The sequence below is a fragment of the Protomyctophum bolini genome (assembly GCF_963924005.1).
Source record: "Protomyctophum bolini genome assembly, chromosome: 4".
NCBI classification, from domain to species: Eukaryota; Metazoa; Chordata; class Actinopteri; order Myctophiformes; family Myctophidae; genus Protomyctophum; species Protomyctophum bolini.
In genome coordinates, this window is record NC_137865.1 from 11,643,665 (window position 1) to 11,657,491 (window position 13,827).

The 13,827-nt window shown below is 44.2% G+C and overlaps 1 protein-coding gene across 4 annotated transcripts in view; it reads right to left on the minus strand.

Moving 5' to 3' along the window:
* Positions 1–13,827, minus strand: part of LOC308314288 (unconventional myosin-IXAb-like) — a 125,627-nt gene that overhangs the window by 7,761 nt on the left and 104,039 nt on the right. For all 4 annotated transcript variants that reach the window (XM_080761830.1, XM_080761829.1, XM_080761831.1 and 1 more), the window contains 14 exons: positions 12,095–12,198; positions 11,105–11,190; positions 10,436–10,665; positions 9,629–9,745; positions 8,293–8,481; positions 7,938–7,985; positions 7,522–7,633; positions 6,817–6,878; positions 5,307–5,499; positions 4,384–4,512; positions 3,228–3,333; positions 2,959–3,090; positions 2,616–2,739; positions 84–298 (listed from right to left, as the gene is read on the minus strand). In XM_080761830.1, coding sequence (XP_080617956.1) covers positions 84–298; positions 2,616–2,739; positions 2,959–3,090; positions 3,228–3,333; positions 4,384–4,512; positions 5,307–5,499; positions 6,817–6,878; positions 7,522–7,633; positions 7,938–7,985; positions 8,293–8,481; positions 9,629–9,745; positions 10,436–10,665; positions 11,105–11,190; positions 12,095–12,198 — 1,847 coding nt within the window. The remainder of the gene's footprint in view (positions 1–83; positions 299–2,615; positions 2,740–2,958; positions 3,091–3,227; positions 3,334–4,383; positions 4,513–5,306; positions 5,500–6,816; positions 6,879–7,521; positions 7,634–7,937; positions 7,986–8,292; positions 8,482–9,628; positions 9,746–10,435; positions 10,666–11,104; positions 11,191–12,094; positions 12,199–13,827) is intronic.

Sequence of the window (13,827 nt, forward strand, 5' to 3'; positions counted from 1 at the left end):
AAAAATATAGACAAATGTATTCAGCATTATGAAAAAACATTGAGTAACATGTTCTGAGCGACGATAAAGCCATGACATCATACTTCTCTTTCTGCAGACTCTCTATCTGTTCAGTGAGGACTCTCTCTTCCTGCTGCATCACCAGCTGCTGCTGATCACTAAGCCCCACTTCCGCCACGCCCTCTTCTCCTTCGACTCCAACCCCTGCACCTTCTGTGTCAGCCACTGGGAGGAGCGCCTTGGGGCTCAGAGGAGGGGAGGGTGTGTGGCTGCCACTCTGACGAACACGTGCCTTACTCTGTGGATAGAAACACACACACACACACACACACACACACACACACACACACACATATCACGTATGCGCATGAACACACGCACATAAAACACACACACACACACACACACACACACACCACGTATGCGCACGAACACACGCACAAAAAACACACACACACACACACACACACACACACACACACACACACACACACACACACACAGAAAGAAGGGTGGTCAGACATAATATACATCCACAAAGAGAGAGAGAGAAAGGTGTGTGTGGGGGTGAGCTAGTTAGTTAAAACTAACACTGACAGTAAACACTACAGGATGTTCCACAATGATGGAGTTTGTCAGAGAGATACATGGTGTCCAAAAGTACGGCTGTGGGACACAAACGCTTTGATTGACTACAGACAGCTAGGACACTGAGCGATGTTCCGGCTATCAACACGCACGCACGCATCACACACCACACACACACACACACACACACACACACACACACACACACACACACACACAGTATGTTACCTTTAGCTTTGCTGTGTTAGGCTGCGTGTTAATAAAGTTGTAAGACACACAAACAGAGCATAAGCGATTATACTAACTGACATACACTCAAACAACATACACGCAAAGTCTTCCATTCTGATAGTGAGGACGAGGCTCTGCCGCAATATAAAGGTTTTGCCACTTTTCATAAAAGTGTTCTGTTATTTCCCCTTGCTATTCACAATAGTCACAACATAAATGTTATTGTTTTAATACCTCCAAACTGTCTACACTTAGCAGTGTTAGCATTCCTCAAGGCAGCCGACGGTGCCATTCATTGGCCACAAACTACTTTACTGGCAAATGATACAATACTGAAAGGTTTCAATGACTAATATTATCAATGGTTTCAATATTTTACCGGTACTTGAGTTCCATATGAGTTATTCTGTGTTCCCCTGTGATTACATTGAACAGTAGGACAAAACTCATTCAATACAATTACACTTTGATAACTACATTTTAAGTGAAAACCGCTACAGACAGACAGACAGACAGACAGACAGCTAGAAGAGCATCGGTCTACAGACTGACAGGGACTGTGACGGGAACAACTGTGACAGACATCAAGTGTGGGCAGTGCCGGCGACGTGCTAACGGACAGCTCTATGGACGAATGGGCTGACAGACAGACAGGACAGGCAATGGTGATAGCTACTAGTGGGCGGGGCAACACGGAGCAGTGGGAGGGGCATACATACCGGGGTGGCAGTGCGGGTTTTGCTCATAGTCATAAACCTAACAGCAATTAGTACTGGTTTCTGGAAGGAGGGGTGGGATAGAAGAGGGTTAGGGGGGCATGGGATAGAACAGTGGTTCTCAAACGCTTTCAAGTCAAGGAACCCCCAAATTAATATGTATTTTGGCCACGGACGGACAAGGATTATGTTGGTAAAAGTTTTGAAAATAGCAGATCTACAAGCTCACGTTGTGAACTTGCAGTCCGCAACTCTGCATGCCCCACTTTGAGAACCACTGGAATAGAAAATCTTCATATATCTTGAACACAGGAGGGCTGTGGATAAAACACATGGCTAGAGTGAGTAGAGTTCACCCTAAAAATGACTTATTTACTATCAATTACACACCCCATGTAACCTTGAATTCATGGAGATTCTTTTGTTTTTGTTGCATTCCTGAGCCAATAATGTGATGACCGGGTGTTCATCGGTCAGTAGGAGACGCCCCCAGTCATCAAACTATTGGCTTAGTAATTAGACAAAAACAAAAATATCTCCATGAATTCAAGGCCTCATGGGGTGTACTGTGTAATTGATAGAAAATAAGTCGTTTTTTGGGTGAACTACTCCTTTATGCTAGGGATCTGTTCCAGCTCTGTTGGAATACCTCGATTCTGACTCGTGTGTGGATGTTGCTATTTAATGAAAAACAGAGTCATTTGACTGACTTTTGACAGAATCTTTCCAGAATCTATTATATCTCTGTGATCTACAGTGAACTCTGTATGAGAAGGAGATGAGGATGTTTCCATCATGACCCGTGGTCGGCCATGACAGCCCCCTAGAGGGTGGATGTGACATGACATTTCAACGTCTGGCATACAGAGTGAAACAGGAAGTATACACTGGAATGGGTTGGTCATTGGTATAAATACATACATATTATGTACACACATTCAGGAAATGGAAGAAAACACTTTCAAACTGGAGTCCCTGAGACAATTTAAGGACTTTGAAGACATTTAGCGGACTGCTTTGTTGTGCTACTGTGCTATATACAAAGATCTCTGCTCTTATCCTGCGGTCTGTTGGTCTTACCAGAGACTTTCTGATGTGAGTCAGTCGAATCTTGGCTTTGCTCTCGGCGAACTCCAGGCTGCTGATGTCTCGGAGGCGAGCTCTGTATTTACTCATCTGCTCGTTGACAATCAGCTCCACACACCTGCAGAGGAAAGATGCCATTAGCGTGAAACAGATTGACAGATAGTACGGAACGGATTGACAGATAGAATGGAACTGAGGGGAACATAATGGAATATAATATAATAGAAAAACACAAAGCAGAGTAGGACCAGACAGACTACAACAGTTAATAGAACATAGAACACAACAAAAACAGACGAGTAGAACAGAAGAACCAAATAGAACAGTGGAGTCGTACGCGGTGGTTTTGCTGATGTCCTGGACACTCTGCAGGGGGTCTGTGGTGTCCGGGCAACGCAGGATGCAGGGAGCGAAGACGATGGCCAGAGCGTTGGCCGACATCCTGTTGGTGTCCTCCTGAAGACAGATCCTACAACACCACAACACACCAGAGGATGGTGGTTACTGTAGTTCTTCTGACTCTTATTATTGATCATCACAGATTCAGATGCAGTATACTGTAGTACATCCATGTACAAGCAGTGGTAGCAGTGGTGCAGTACTGACCTGACCAGGTGGAAGATGAGGCGTTCCAGTGTGTAGAGGTGAGTTCTACTCAGCTGGTCAATCACAGAATACACACCTCTAAGCACCTCCCTCCTGTCTGGCTGACCTGCACACGCACACGCGCACGCACACACACACACACAAGACAGGGTTAGAACACAAAGGCAGCTAGAAGGTCCTGGGTTCGATTCCCGCTCGGGGCACTGTGGGTGCTGGCGGCGTGTTTCCTCCTCCGCGTCATCAGTGCCCATACCCGAAGGCGGGGTTGGCGAAAGGGCCTTTCTGTGTGGAGTTTGCATGTTCTCCCCGTGTCCCCTAGGGTAGGTACCCTCACAAAAACATGCAGTAATCCTGGTCTCTAAACTGCCTCCCCCTGGCCAGCCGGGGCGCCTGATGGAGGGGAAAGGAACTGGTTGGAATAACGTGTTCCTTCCACGCGCTACGTCCAACCAGGGAAACTCCCCCTGTCAGGTGTAAAGGAGCAACTTGAACACTCAGGCATGAAGGGAGCATGAGTTAAGTCCGTTGCTCTCCCCAGGTTGGCGGAGGGTGTGTAGAGCCCAGGATCACAGTAGATGATTGGCACAGGGGTGAAAAATGGGTTACAAAATCGTGGGATAAAAAATATTAAAAAAAAAAAAAAAGAACATAAAGGCTAATTCTGACCGCAGCCATTTTACTGTGCAACATTCTAATGCTGCCCTGTCGTACGTCCTGCTGTGAACTTGTTGGTCTGCTATTTCCGGCCGTACGATGAAGTACATGTGTTTGTACTACAAACACATGTATGGAACAAAATGACAAGAAAGGTTGACGAAGTTAGACATCCTTGTTTCTTTTTGCCATTTTAAAAAGATGTTTTAGCTGACCTGGAAGAAGGCATACAGTATGTACAGTACCTACTTGGCGTAATATTTCTTCTTACCTACCGTCTTTTATTATATTTATGTGTACCTTGTTGTCCGTCATGTCTGTAAAATCATTTTCAATTGAAAAAGAGATCAGATTTCCATGAAATAAAGGTCAATCAATCAAATGACGCTAATCGTTGGTCTGACCTAGGCTTAAGAGCACACATAATTTTGGACCTTCTCCAGAGTGGAGACCTATCACTATAGCAGCTAGAGAGACAGGTCTGAGCAGTGCATCATCTTACCCATGGCCCTGAGGAACTCCTTGTACAGTTCAAAGGTCATGAGAGGGTTGGGAAGGTCGCGGAGCCACTGCTTGAGCACGCTGGCGATGACATGAATGTTGTAGTCATCCAGGCTCACACAGTTCACATCTGGAAACAGAGAGAGGGGTGTTACACTGAGCTCCATCTGCTCAAAACATATCTGCATGGAGTTGATTGATTGATTGAAGTATTTATTAACAGTTTGCAGAATTACAGTACATTTCAAGCACAACTCCATACAAAAACATTAAAGCTAAATACAATGTATCAGAACATACAATGTATGTTTTATGCTTTATTTGTTTGTTTCTACATATGTAGATATGTATTTGATTAGTAGGAGTTTTGCTCCCTCAGCCATCGCAGCATTAAACAAACTGCCGCGTCGATAGGATGGTTCTACACTCTACAGGTACACTGTGGGGACCTCATGTTTTTTTGAGTGGTGCAACCACTCCTACAACCAGCAATGTCCGTGTTCACCTATGTATGTATTAATGAGCACCATAATGAGTACCAGTAGGAAACAGAGAGAGAGACAGTGCTGCACTGTTGCCTGCTAATGAGAGAGAGAGAGAGGGGGGGGGGGGGGAGGGGGGAGAGAGAGAGGGGAGTTGCACCACTCGGTTCACACGGGTGTGATTTTTTGTATTGGCTTGGTGTTATGTGCTCTGTGTTGTTTTTGATGTGGGTGTTTGAACAGACTGTGAAGACGAATTAAATTGAATTGTTCTCATCAACAGAGAGAAATCACATCTGAAAAATAATATATAAATAATGAATAATTTGTATTCTTGAATATTGAAAAAAGAAAGAAAGAAAGACAGACATTTAATGAAATATGTCATTATCCTCCCCTCATTATTATTGTTAAATGGACCGGACCACTAGTCAATCCCCACCTGTGTCCAGGCCCTGCCGGAGTTCTTTGCTCTTATTGGTCGAGCCAGACTTCCTGTAGATGCCCTCTGAGTACAGGCCGTGCATCTCTATGTAGTTGATGAGTTTCTCCACTAGGTGGGGCACCGTCCGCTCCTCGCTGGTCAGACGGGACAGCTCCACTCCAAACTGCCTGGAGGACAGCTCAGGATCGTACTGAAAGGCAGCAGGACAGGACTGCATCACATTTATCCTCCATTTACACTGAGAGCAGCGTTGCCAGGTCTGCTTATTATAAGCCACTTTTCTGCTTGTTTTTCTGTAAACTAGCTTGTAAATATTTGTAGTTGCGGCAAACACTGAATGTAGCTTGAATTTGATCAGACACGCCCCCTTCCTATGTAACTTTAAACTCCATTTTAACCATAGATTCCACGAAAACACCCGCCCTTATATCTGGTGACTCATACTGCCCTCCTAATACGTGAGAGGGCCGTTTTATTACTTTGTTCATATATTCTTTATATTTTGGGGGGGATTTTCTTTCATTTTCACAAAAAATTAGTACAAATAAATAGAAAAGTAAATGAAAAAAAATGTATTAGAAGGGCAATATGAGTCAACAGAAATAAGAACGGGTGTTTTCGATGAATCCAACATGGTTAAAACGAGTTTGAAGATGGGTTTGTATAGGAACTTAGGAAGGGGGCGGGGCAACTAAAATGAATATCAAATATATCTACATACTGAATTAAGCCACTTAAAAACTGTCCGGGGTGTTCACAAAAGCCTGAGTAGACGATTAAAAAAAAGAAGGTTTCTGAAAAACGTATCAGTGGTGTTCAAAATATTTTCATGTCAAGGACCCCCAAATCCTCTCCGTGTGCTGCTACCTTGCCGTGGTGGGGAGGCTTGCGAGCCTCCGTGACTCAGAAGGCTATACCGGAGGGGGTTCATACCCTCAGCAGGTTCAACCAATGCCGGGCAGGTTTCTAGAGTAGAGGCCGGACGAAAAGCAGCACCTGGCCCTCCAGGTTGGAGGTTGGGCGTGGGGCCAACAACCTCACCCCGTAAATCAATCCCTTGTTACAGAAACTACGACAACTGCTTCATTGCTAAAGTAGCCTTAAGACGGACCCCTAACTGGAAAGAGGAAACAAGGGAGGCCAAAAATAACCTGGCGGAGAACTGTGACGTCAGAACTGAAAATGGCACAGGGGTGAAAAATGGGGTGAAAAATGGGTTACAAAATCGTGGGACTTACAAAAACTGAAAATGGCCTATATGACATGGGGCACAACATGCTGCACAGGATAGGACCAGATGGAAGCAGATAGTCACAGCCTTATGTTCCACCACTGGGATCGAAGAGGATTAAGTAAATAAGTACCCCCAAATTATACGTATTTGGTCGTGGACCCCATCTAAAGAAATGTGTTTCCAGGGACCCCCAGAAGCAAAGATTTGAATTAAAAATATTTACATTCAAAGACTTGCACCAATTTTCAAGATTTTTCAAAAATAGCCGCCTACCTTCTTGCTACATTTGGTGGTCATCTTGGAACAGCACTTCCTGTGGCAGGCGTAGCGACACACTACACACGAAGAAGACAAAAGCAACATCCACATTAACTACTACAGTATGTCCCTGCAACCCCAAGATATAGAACAAAGGACAAGAGCAGCAACTACAATCGCCCCAAAATACTGAAGGTAGTTCTCTGAACGCTGCAGCTTTCCTCTCTGTGGCGAGAGACGAAGATGACGCACTACACAGCATCGTTATTCATTTAGTCAAACACGCGGTTGCCGTGAGAGCTTCATCCACGCACAGAGAGGAGGATGCATGGCCCAGGGTGGAGACCATAACCAGATCTAGAACATCGTGATCAGATTCTATGACAGGGCTGAGAGATTGTAATCCGATTACTACAGTTTAACACTTAAGAGACTCGTGAGTGTGTGCGTTCCTTGTGTACGTGCACGCACATGCGTGCTTGTGAGAGTGTGGTAATGAGAAAGACAACGCGAGAAAAACAATAAGATATAAAGATATGTGTCCGAGAGAGAGAGAGAGAGAGAGAGTTACGTGGAGAGAGATCCTATATAAATTGGCATTACTCATGTGACAAGAAACACTCTCCAGAGTAGGGTGAATGAGTGTGTGAAGTGTGTGCGTGCGTGTGGCTTTGAGCGATGCGTGCATGCATGCGCGACGTTGCACGTGCGTCCCCTTACATTTGCACACACAGGCCCGGTCCATCATCCAGATGAGAGAGGAGCAGTATTCACAGTATGTAGGGATGCTGTACTGGGTGGACTTGAAGATGTGCCCGTCGTGTTCATCAACCTACAGAAGAACATTGGACACAGGGACACACAGATACAATGTATATATATTCACACATTATTTGAACAAAAACAACCTGTTTTAGAGATTACTTTACAACAAGTTACAACAACAAGTCAAAAGACAGGCAGGGGATTTGAGCAGTTGCATATGAACTCATTTAGGAGCCAACAGGATATCCTCCCAGGCTTTTATTTGAAACGTAGTGACGCCAAACATTGACAAACAAATGATTTTCTCCATATGCCTTGGATTAGAATACAAAACGGCACATGAATGAATCAATCAATCAATCAAAACTTACTATGTCTGTTTCCTTCTTCCTCCCCTTCTTACGTTCAGGTTTAGGCACCTGAAAGGTCATAAAAACAGAAAATTACATTACAATTACATTACATCAAAGGTTTGTTCTAACAGTACGTTTTAACAGTGGGCGACAGCCAGATGAATTTTACGGAAGTGCATTATTTGTCAATGGGACCCGGCAACTACTGGCGATAGCAGGCGAACAGGCGATGGTCGAAAAGTGGGCGGAGCAACGTCGGCCGAAAAGATAAAAATAATTAATCTTTTGGGCGACGTCGCCTGGCGATAGTGGGCGATATCTTAATGATATCTTTGCTATTTGTCGTATGACAAAGTATAGAGGGCTAACTCACCTTGCTCAGGGTTCCCTCCGTGGGCTTGTACTCAGTCATGAACTCATCCAGAAACACCTTGAACGTGTTGACCCAGACTCTGACGGGAGACTCACTCCAGTCTCTCTCCTCCACACGCATACTCTTCTCCAGGATGTGTTCAAACAGCGCATACAGGTCCTTATAACGGATACTCCTACCATCATCCATCTGGGGCCAGAGATGGAGAGGAGAGGAGAGGAGAGGAGAGGAGAGGAGACGAGACGAGAGGAGAGGAGAGGAGAGGAGAGGAGAGGAGAGGAGAGGAGAGGAGAGGAGAGGAGAGGAGAGGAACATTTACAGTAAGTCATTGTTCTGCTGCAAGGAACAAAACTTGTTTAAATAGTAGTTCACCCAAAAAATGACTTATTTTCTATCAATTGCACAGCCCATGAAGCCTTGAATTCATGGAGTTTTTGTCGCATTCCTGAGTGAATAATTTGATATCTGATAATTATCAGTCAATGGGAGACTAAGCGGGAGAGACTTATATTGAGTCTCTTCTTTTTTGGGGGGGAAAACACAAGTAAAAAGCAAGTAACGTCTACCTAGTACCTACTAGAAAATGGTCCCATAAACATTTATAAATACACCAGCATGTGACGTTTTGAGATTATGTCGTGTTAGTGTATTCTCACATGGTTACTGGAGAATTTATTTATTTAATTATTGGAGACTTTCTTTCTTTTTCTAGCTACAAGAAACCCAGCCCCTCCCAAGCACTTTAAAACAAACTACGGTATTCATGAATGTCTCTAGAGGAAAGGTTGCGTGTGCATGTGTGTGTGCACTAGGGATGGAGCTTGAAAAAAACAGATAACAAGAATATTGAGTACCCGTTATCAATAAGCTTTGGGCTTATCAAGCCTGTAATTGAGCATAGCGGCCCATGACGTCATGTTTAAACAATCAAGACAGATCACAGATGTGATCAAGAAATAAATCTAATCACCCATGCTGGCACAAACATGTTGTTCTAAAAGTGTATTCATGGCTGCCAACTAGCGCTGCTCGGGGAAACAAAATTACGCTTTTAAAGTGACGGTACACACATTAATCGGTTAACAAGGCCCTTCTTTCATTGTCGTCTCCTGTCTTTCCAAAAATAATAGAACATGCTCGATCGTGGGCTCGATAAGAATCTGGCTCGATTATCAATCAAAATGAACGGGCTCCATCCCGTGTGTGTGTGTGTGTGTGTGTGTGTGTGTGTGTGTGTGTGTGTGTGTGTGTGTGTGCGCGCGTGAGCGCGTGCGTACGGTACGTGCATGCGTGTGTGTGTGTGTGTGTGTGTGTGTGTGTGTGTGTGTGTACATACAGCCAGAGCGGTGGAGTAAGAATTGAAGATGTTGATCCTGAATTCTCTCAAAGCTTTCTTAAAGACAACATCCACCATGGTGTCCTTCTTACTGTCCTCACACTCCAGGTCCCCGATCTGGACAAACACAACGCAGCTGTGATTTAGTGACAGCTTAATTGGACAGAGACAGTGGGCAGACATATGAAACAGGAGACAGACACAGGTCAACATTTTGGACATCATACCAGTTGATTTAGTGGACACAGTGGTGTCAACTGTAAACAAGTAACGTTGTGTACAATTTTGAGGTATCTTTTACTTACTGGAGTATTTCCAATTTTCAATACTTTTACTTCTCTACTCCACTACATCTCAGAGGACAATATTGTACTTTTACTCCACTACAATTATTTGCAAACTTTAGTTACAGGTTACTTTGTACATTTTGATTATTAATACAAAACATACATTAACCACTTCAGCCATATACATTTTGACCATTTGAAAATAGCAAATCTACAAGCTCACAATGTGTCGTGATGTGACTCATTGTGAGCTTGTAGATCTGAAAAACTTGATGGGCGTCATAATGCCTGATTTATATTTAGCTGCGTGCCAAAATTAGCCGATCTACAAGCTCACAACACGTCACAAAACGATTTTTAGATAACATAACTGAACTCAATACAACCCCCCACCCCCCCCTTCTCCCTCCCTCCCATCCCTTCCCAACCCTCCCTCCCCCATCATCCTATTCACAAAATAATCAACCCACAAGACCGGTGCGGTGTGCAGTGCGTGGGGTGTGTGCGTGTGTGGTCTAACCTTCTTCAACAAGAAGTCGTTCATGCAGCGATAGTCATGTGCTGACGTCAGGATCTCCAGGCTGTCGTTGTGCCAGTGAGCGTTCTCCAACGACCCGGTGCTGATCTTCACACTCCTCCGCCTCCTCCGCGGTGGAGACGCTGGCTGCCTGTTCTCCTTCCATTCCCTGGGAGCCCCGGCACCCTGAGGAGCTGCACACGGCTCTGGACTGTGAGGTGGAGACGTACCGTCTGGAAGGAGTAGAGAGGAGGACAGAGAACTGCTATTATATACGTCTGGAATGAGTAGAGAGGAGGACAGAGAACTGTGAGGAGGAGAGGTAGCGTCTGGAAGGAGTAGAGAGGACGACAGAGAACTGTTGTTATATACGTCTGGAATGAGTAGAGGGGAGGACAGAGAACTGTGAGGAGGAGAGGTAGCGTCTCTCTGGAAGGAGAAGAGAGGAGGACAGAGAACTGTGAGGAGGAGAGGTAGCGTCTCTCTGGAAGGAGCAGTTCTTGTTTTATCTCGATGGATGGCTAACCCATTTAGGTACATTGTTCCTACTACAGTATGTAGTAAAATCATATACTGTATATTTTTTCTTTCTTTTTTTTCAGTTTTTCAGAAAACATCTGCCTCAGGTATAAATGGGTTAAAGAGGGGCAAGGCCCTGTTATGTGATCTTACCGTGTGTGCTGGCCTGCTTTTCTCTGGACACTTTCTTGTCTGCGTGTTTGCTCTTGCTCCAGAAACGCATCTTCCCTTTCACCCTGCTGCTGAAACACATGCACACGCATCACATCTCTCCCAGAACATCCTCGTTCTGACAACGCACACAGCTGCCAGACAGAGCTGATGGCAGGATGTGTTGCATACACTCATGCTTTTTGGGGTCTATGCGGTCCTGACAGTGCAGACCTGACCATCTCTACGAACAACAGGTCGTTTAACAGTTATCGTGGTCAGAGATCTGGCGCGCAACAATAACGGGGCTAATATTACTGTAGATCAATAAAAGTGACTGGTATGTATAGCGTCATATTATCCACATGTAAAACGACAGGTATGATTGTATATGTTGTGATGCGTTTCTGATGACTACATAAAATACTATCACATTACATGGTTATATACTACTATATAAGCAAATCTTTTCTTTGTGTGTGACTACTAACTCTCGGTTTGTGCTTGAAAGTGTGCTTGCTACGGACCAACAAAGTGGCTTTAACTATCTGCATCAGCTAAAAAAAAATCATTATGAACCACAAAAGCAGTCTCTGTTCCAATACAAACGGTGGTCTGGGGTGTATCAAGCTAACTCTGGTGTATTCATCACTGGGTTTGAAATTAATCTGCTGCACCCATTTACAATTTAGACAGTTTAAAGTGTCACATTAAGCTGTCAGACTCCTCATGCAAAACAAAACCGTAACCAACATAAATATGAAATAGAGGCATTGTTATCTTACATATTTCCTAAATTGGAGAGTATGACTAAAATTATGTTGATGACATAGATAAGAGTTCTGGACCATGGTTCATAAGGACTCTTATGTGTAAAAACAAGCAAAGAAAGTATCTTTTAGGTCCAGACTCAAGAAATCGGGCCAAAGCAGGAAAACCTCCTATTTGTGTGGTGGTAAAAAGCGAGGCTGGAGGAGGAGGGCGGCGGCCTACCTTCCATCCTGGGTGGTGGAGCTCTTTCTGAGAGCCTCCACCTTGCCGAGGTCCCCCGAAGACATGGTCTTATGGAGCTTCTTCTGCTCTTTGTGAGACGACGACTGGACAGAGCAGAGAGATGGTGGTGAACAAATGGACTGCATTTAAATAAAGCACTTTTCTGAAAAGCGCTTTACATTTTACTTCTCATTCACGCACACATTCACACACTGATGGCTGAATAAACCATGCAAGACGGCAACCTGCTCATCGGGAGTAATTAGGCGTTTGTTGTCTTGCTCAAGGACACTTTGACACTCAGCCAGGAGGAGCAGCCGGGAATCGAACATGGGCGCTCCAAGACGTTCCAAGACGGCCGCTCTACCTCCCGAGCCCCTGCCATTCCAACACTTAACACTAAGGGTTCTTTCTGAGCTATGGTGGCTAATACCAACAGATGTACACTGTGATTCCCGTACAATGATTAATACTAACATATCGTTGCTGTCGGGTGGAAACCTTGCATGTCCAAAACATTTTAAAATAGTGAAAATAGTTGATCAGCAAGAACACGGTGAGCTTAGAGCGCTGCTATTTACAAGATTTATTACAAGGTTTTGGCATGACAGCAACAATATGTAGACTAACTTTAATAGTTAATAATAGTTAATACAGATATAGTTGATACAGATGTACATGGCAACTCTTGTTCTTTAACCCAGGATCTGTCCATGTACATATTGTTACTATATTGTATCTATATTGTTGAGATATTAACAATATTGACAATAACAATATTGACATTTTTTGTCTCTCCCCCTACAATGAGTCAAGTTGGATGAAAAGCCTTTGCCTCTAGGGGGCACTGTAGGTTTGACAGAACAAGGCTGTCAACTGTGAAGACGGTAGAAATATTAATATTAGTACCCATATTAGAGATGCACCGATACCATTTATTCCTTCCCAATACCGATTCCGATGTCCATAACTTGCGTATCAGTCGTTTCCGAGTATCCATCCAATACCAGTGTGACATTTAAAAACACTCTACAGGACAGTGGTTCTCAAAGTGGGGTTCCTTGAGGGGATTCCAAATTGACCGTACTGTCTCTCTCTCTCTCTGTCATCTACTGAGAGTGTACAAACGGAACCAATCCATTTGAACATGCACTTTCAGAGTTACGGGGGTCCTTGAAATGTGAAAGTTTGAGAACCACTGATCTAGGAGTAAAAAAAAGAAAGAAAAAAGTAATTGATGACTGTAAATTACATATCTATCGTCATATGATAAATGACGTGGTTTGGGATTGGCATAGACTGGCATACTGGTTTGGGCAACACTGGTTTCATAGACTGGCATACTGGTTTGGGCGACACTGGTTTCGGTATCGGAACAACTCTAACTCATATTAGTTATCGATACCATTGTTATGAGACGGGCTGAGACAGAGTGCATGCTGGGAAGACCCTGTTACGAGAGGAAGGGAGTTAGACCAGAGGAGAAGAGTTACTATGGCAACAAGTTTAGCTCCCGCATGCATGTGGAACGGCTGGCATTCCAAGGTGGAGGTAAACCTGAGCGTTGGTGCTCTTAGGAGTAGGATTCCACCTCGGGCCAACAGGTTAGAGAGAGACAGTCCCGTACTGTATAGCTACAATATTACAGGTTCAAGTCCCACAACAGACAAAGTGTCCTTGAGCAAAAAAATACTGTACACTGATAATTGTATTATTGTCAATGTAGAGGTTTC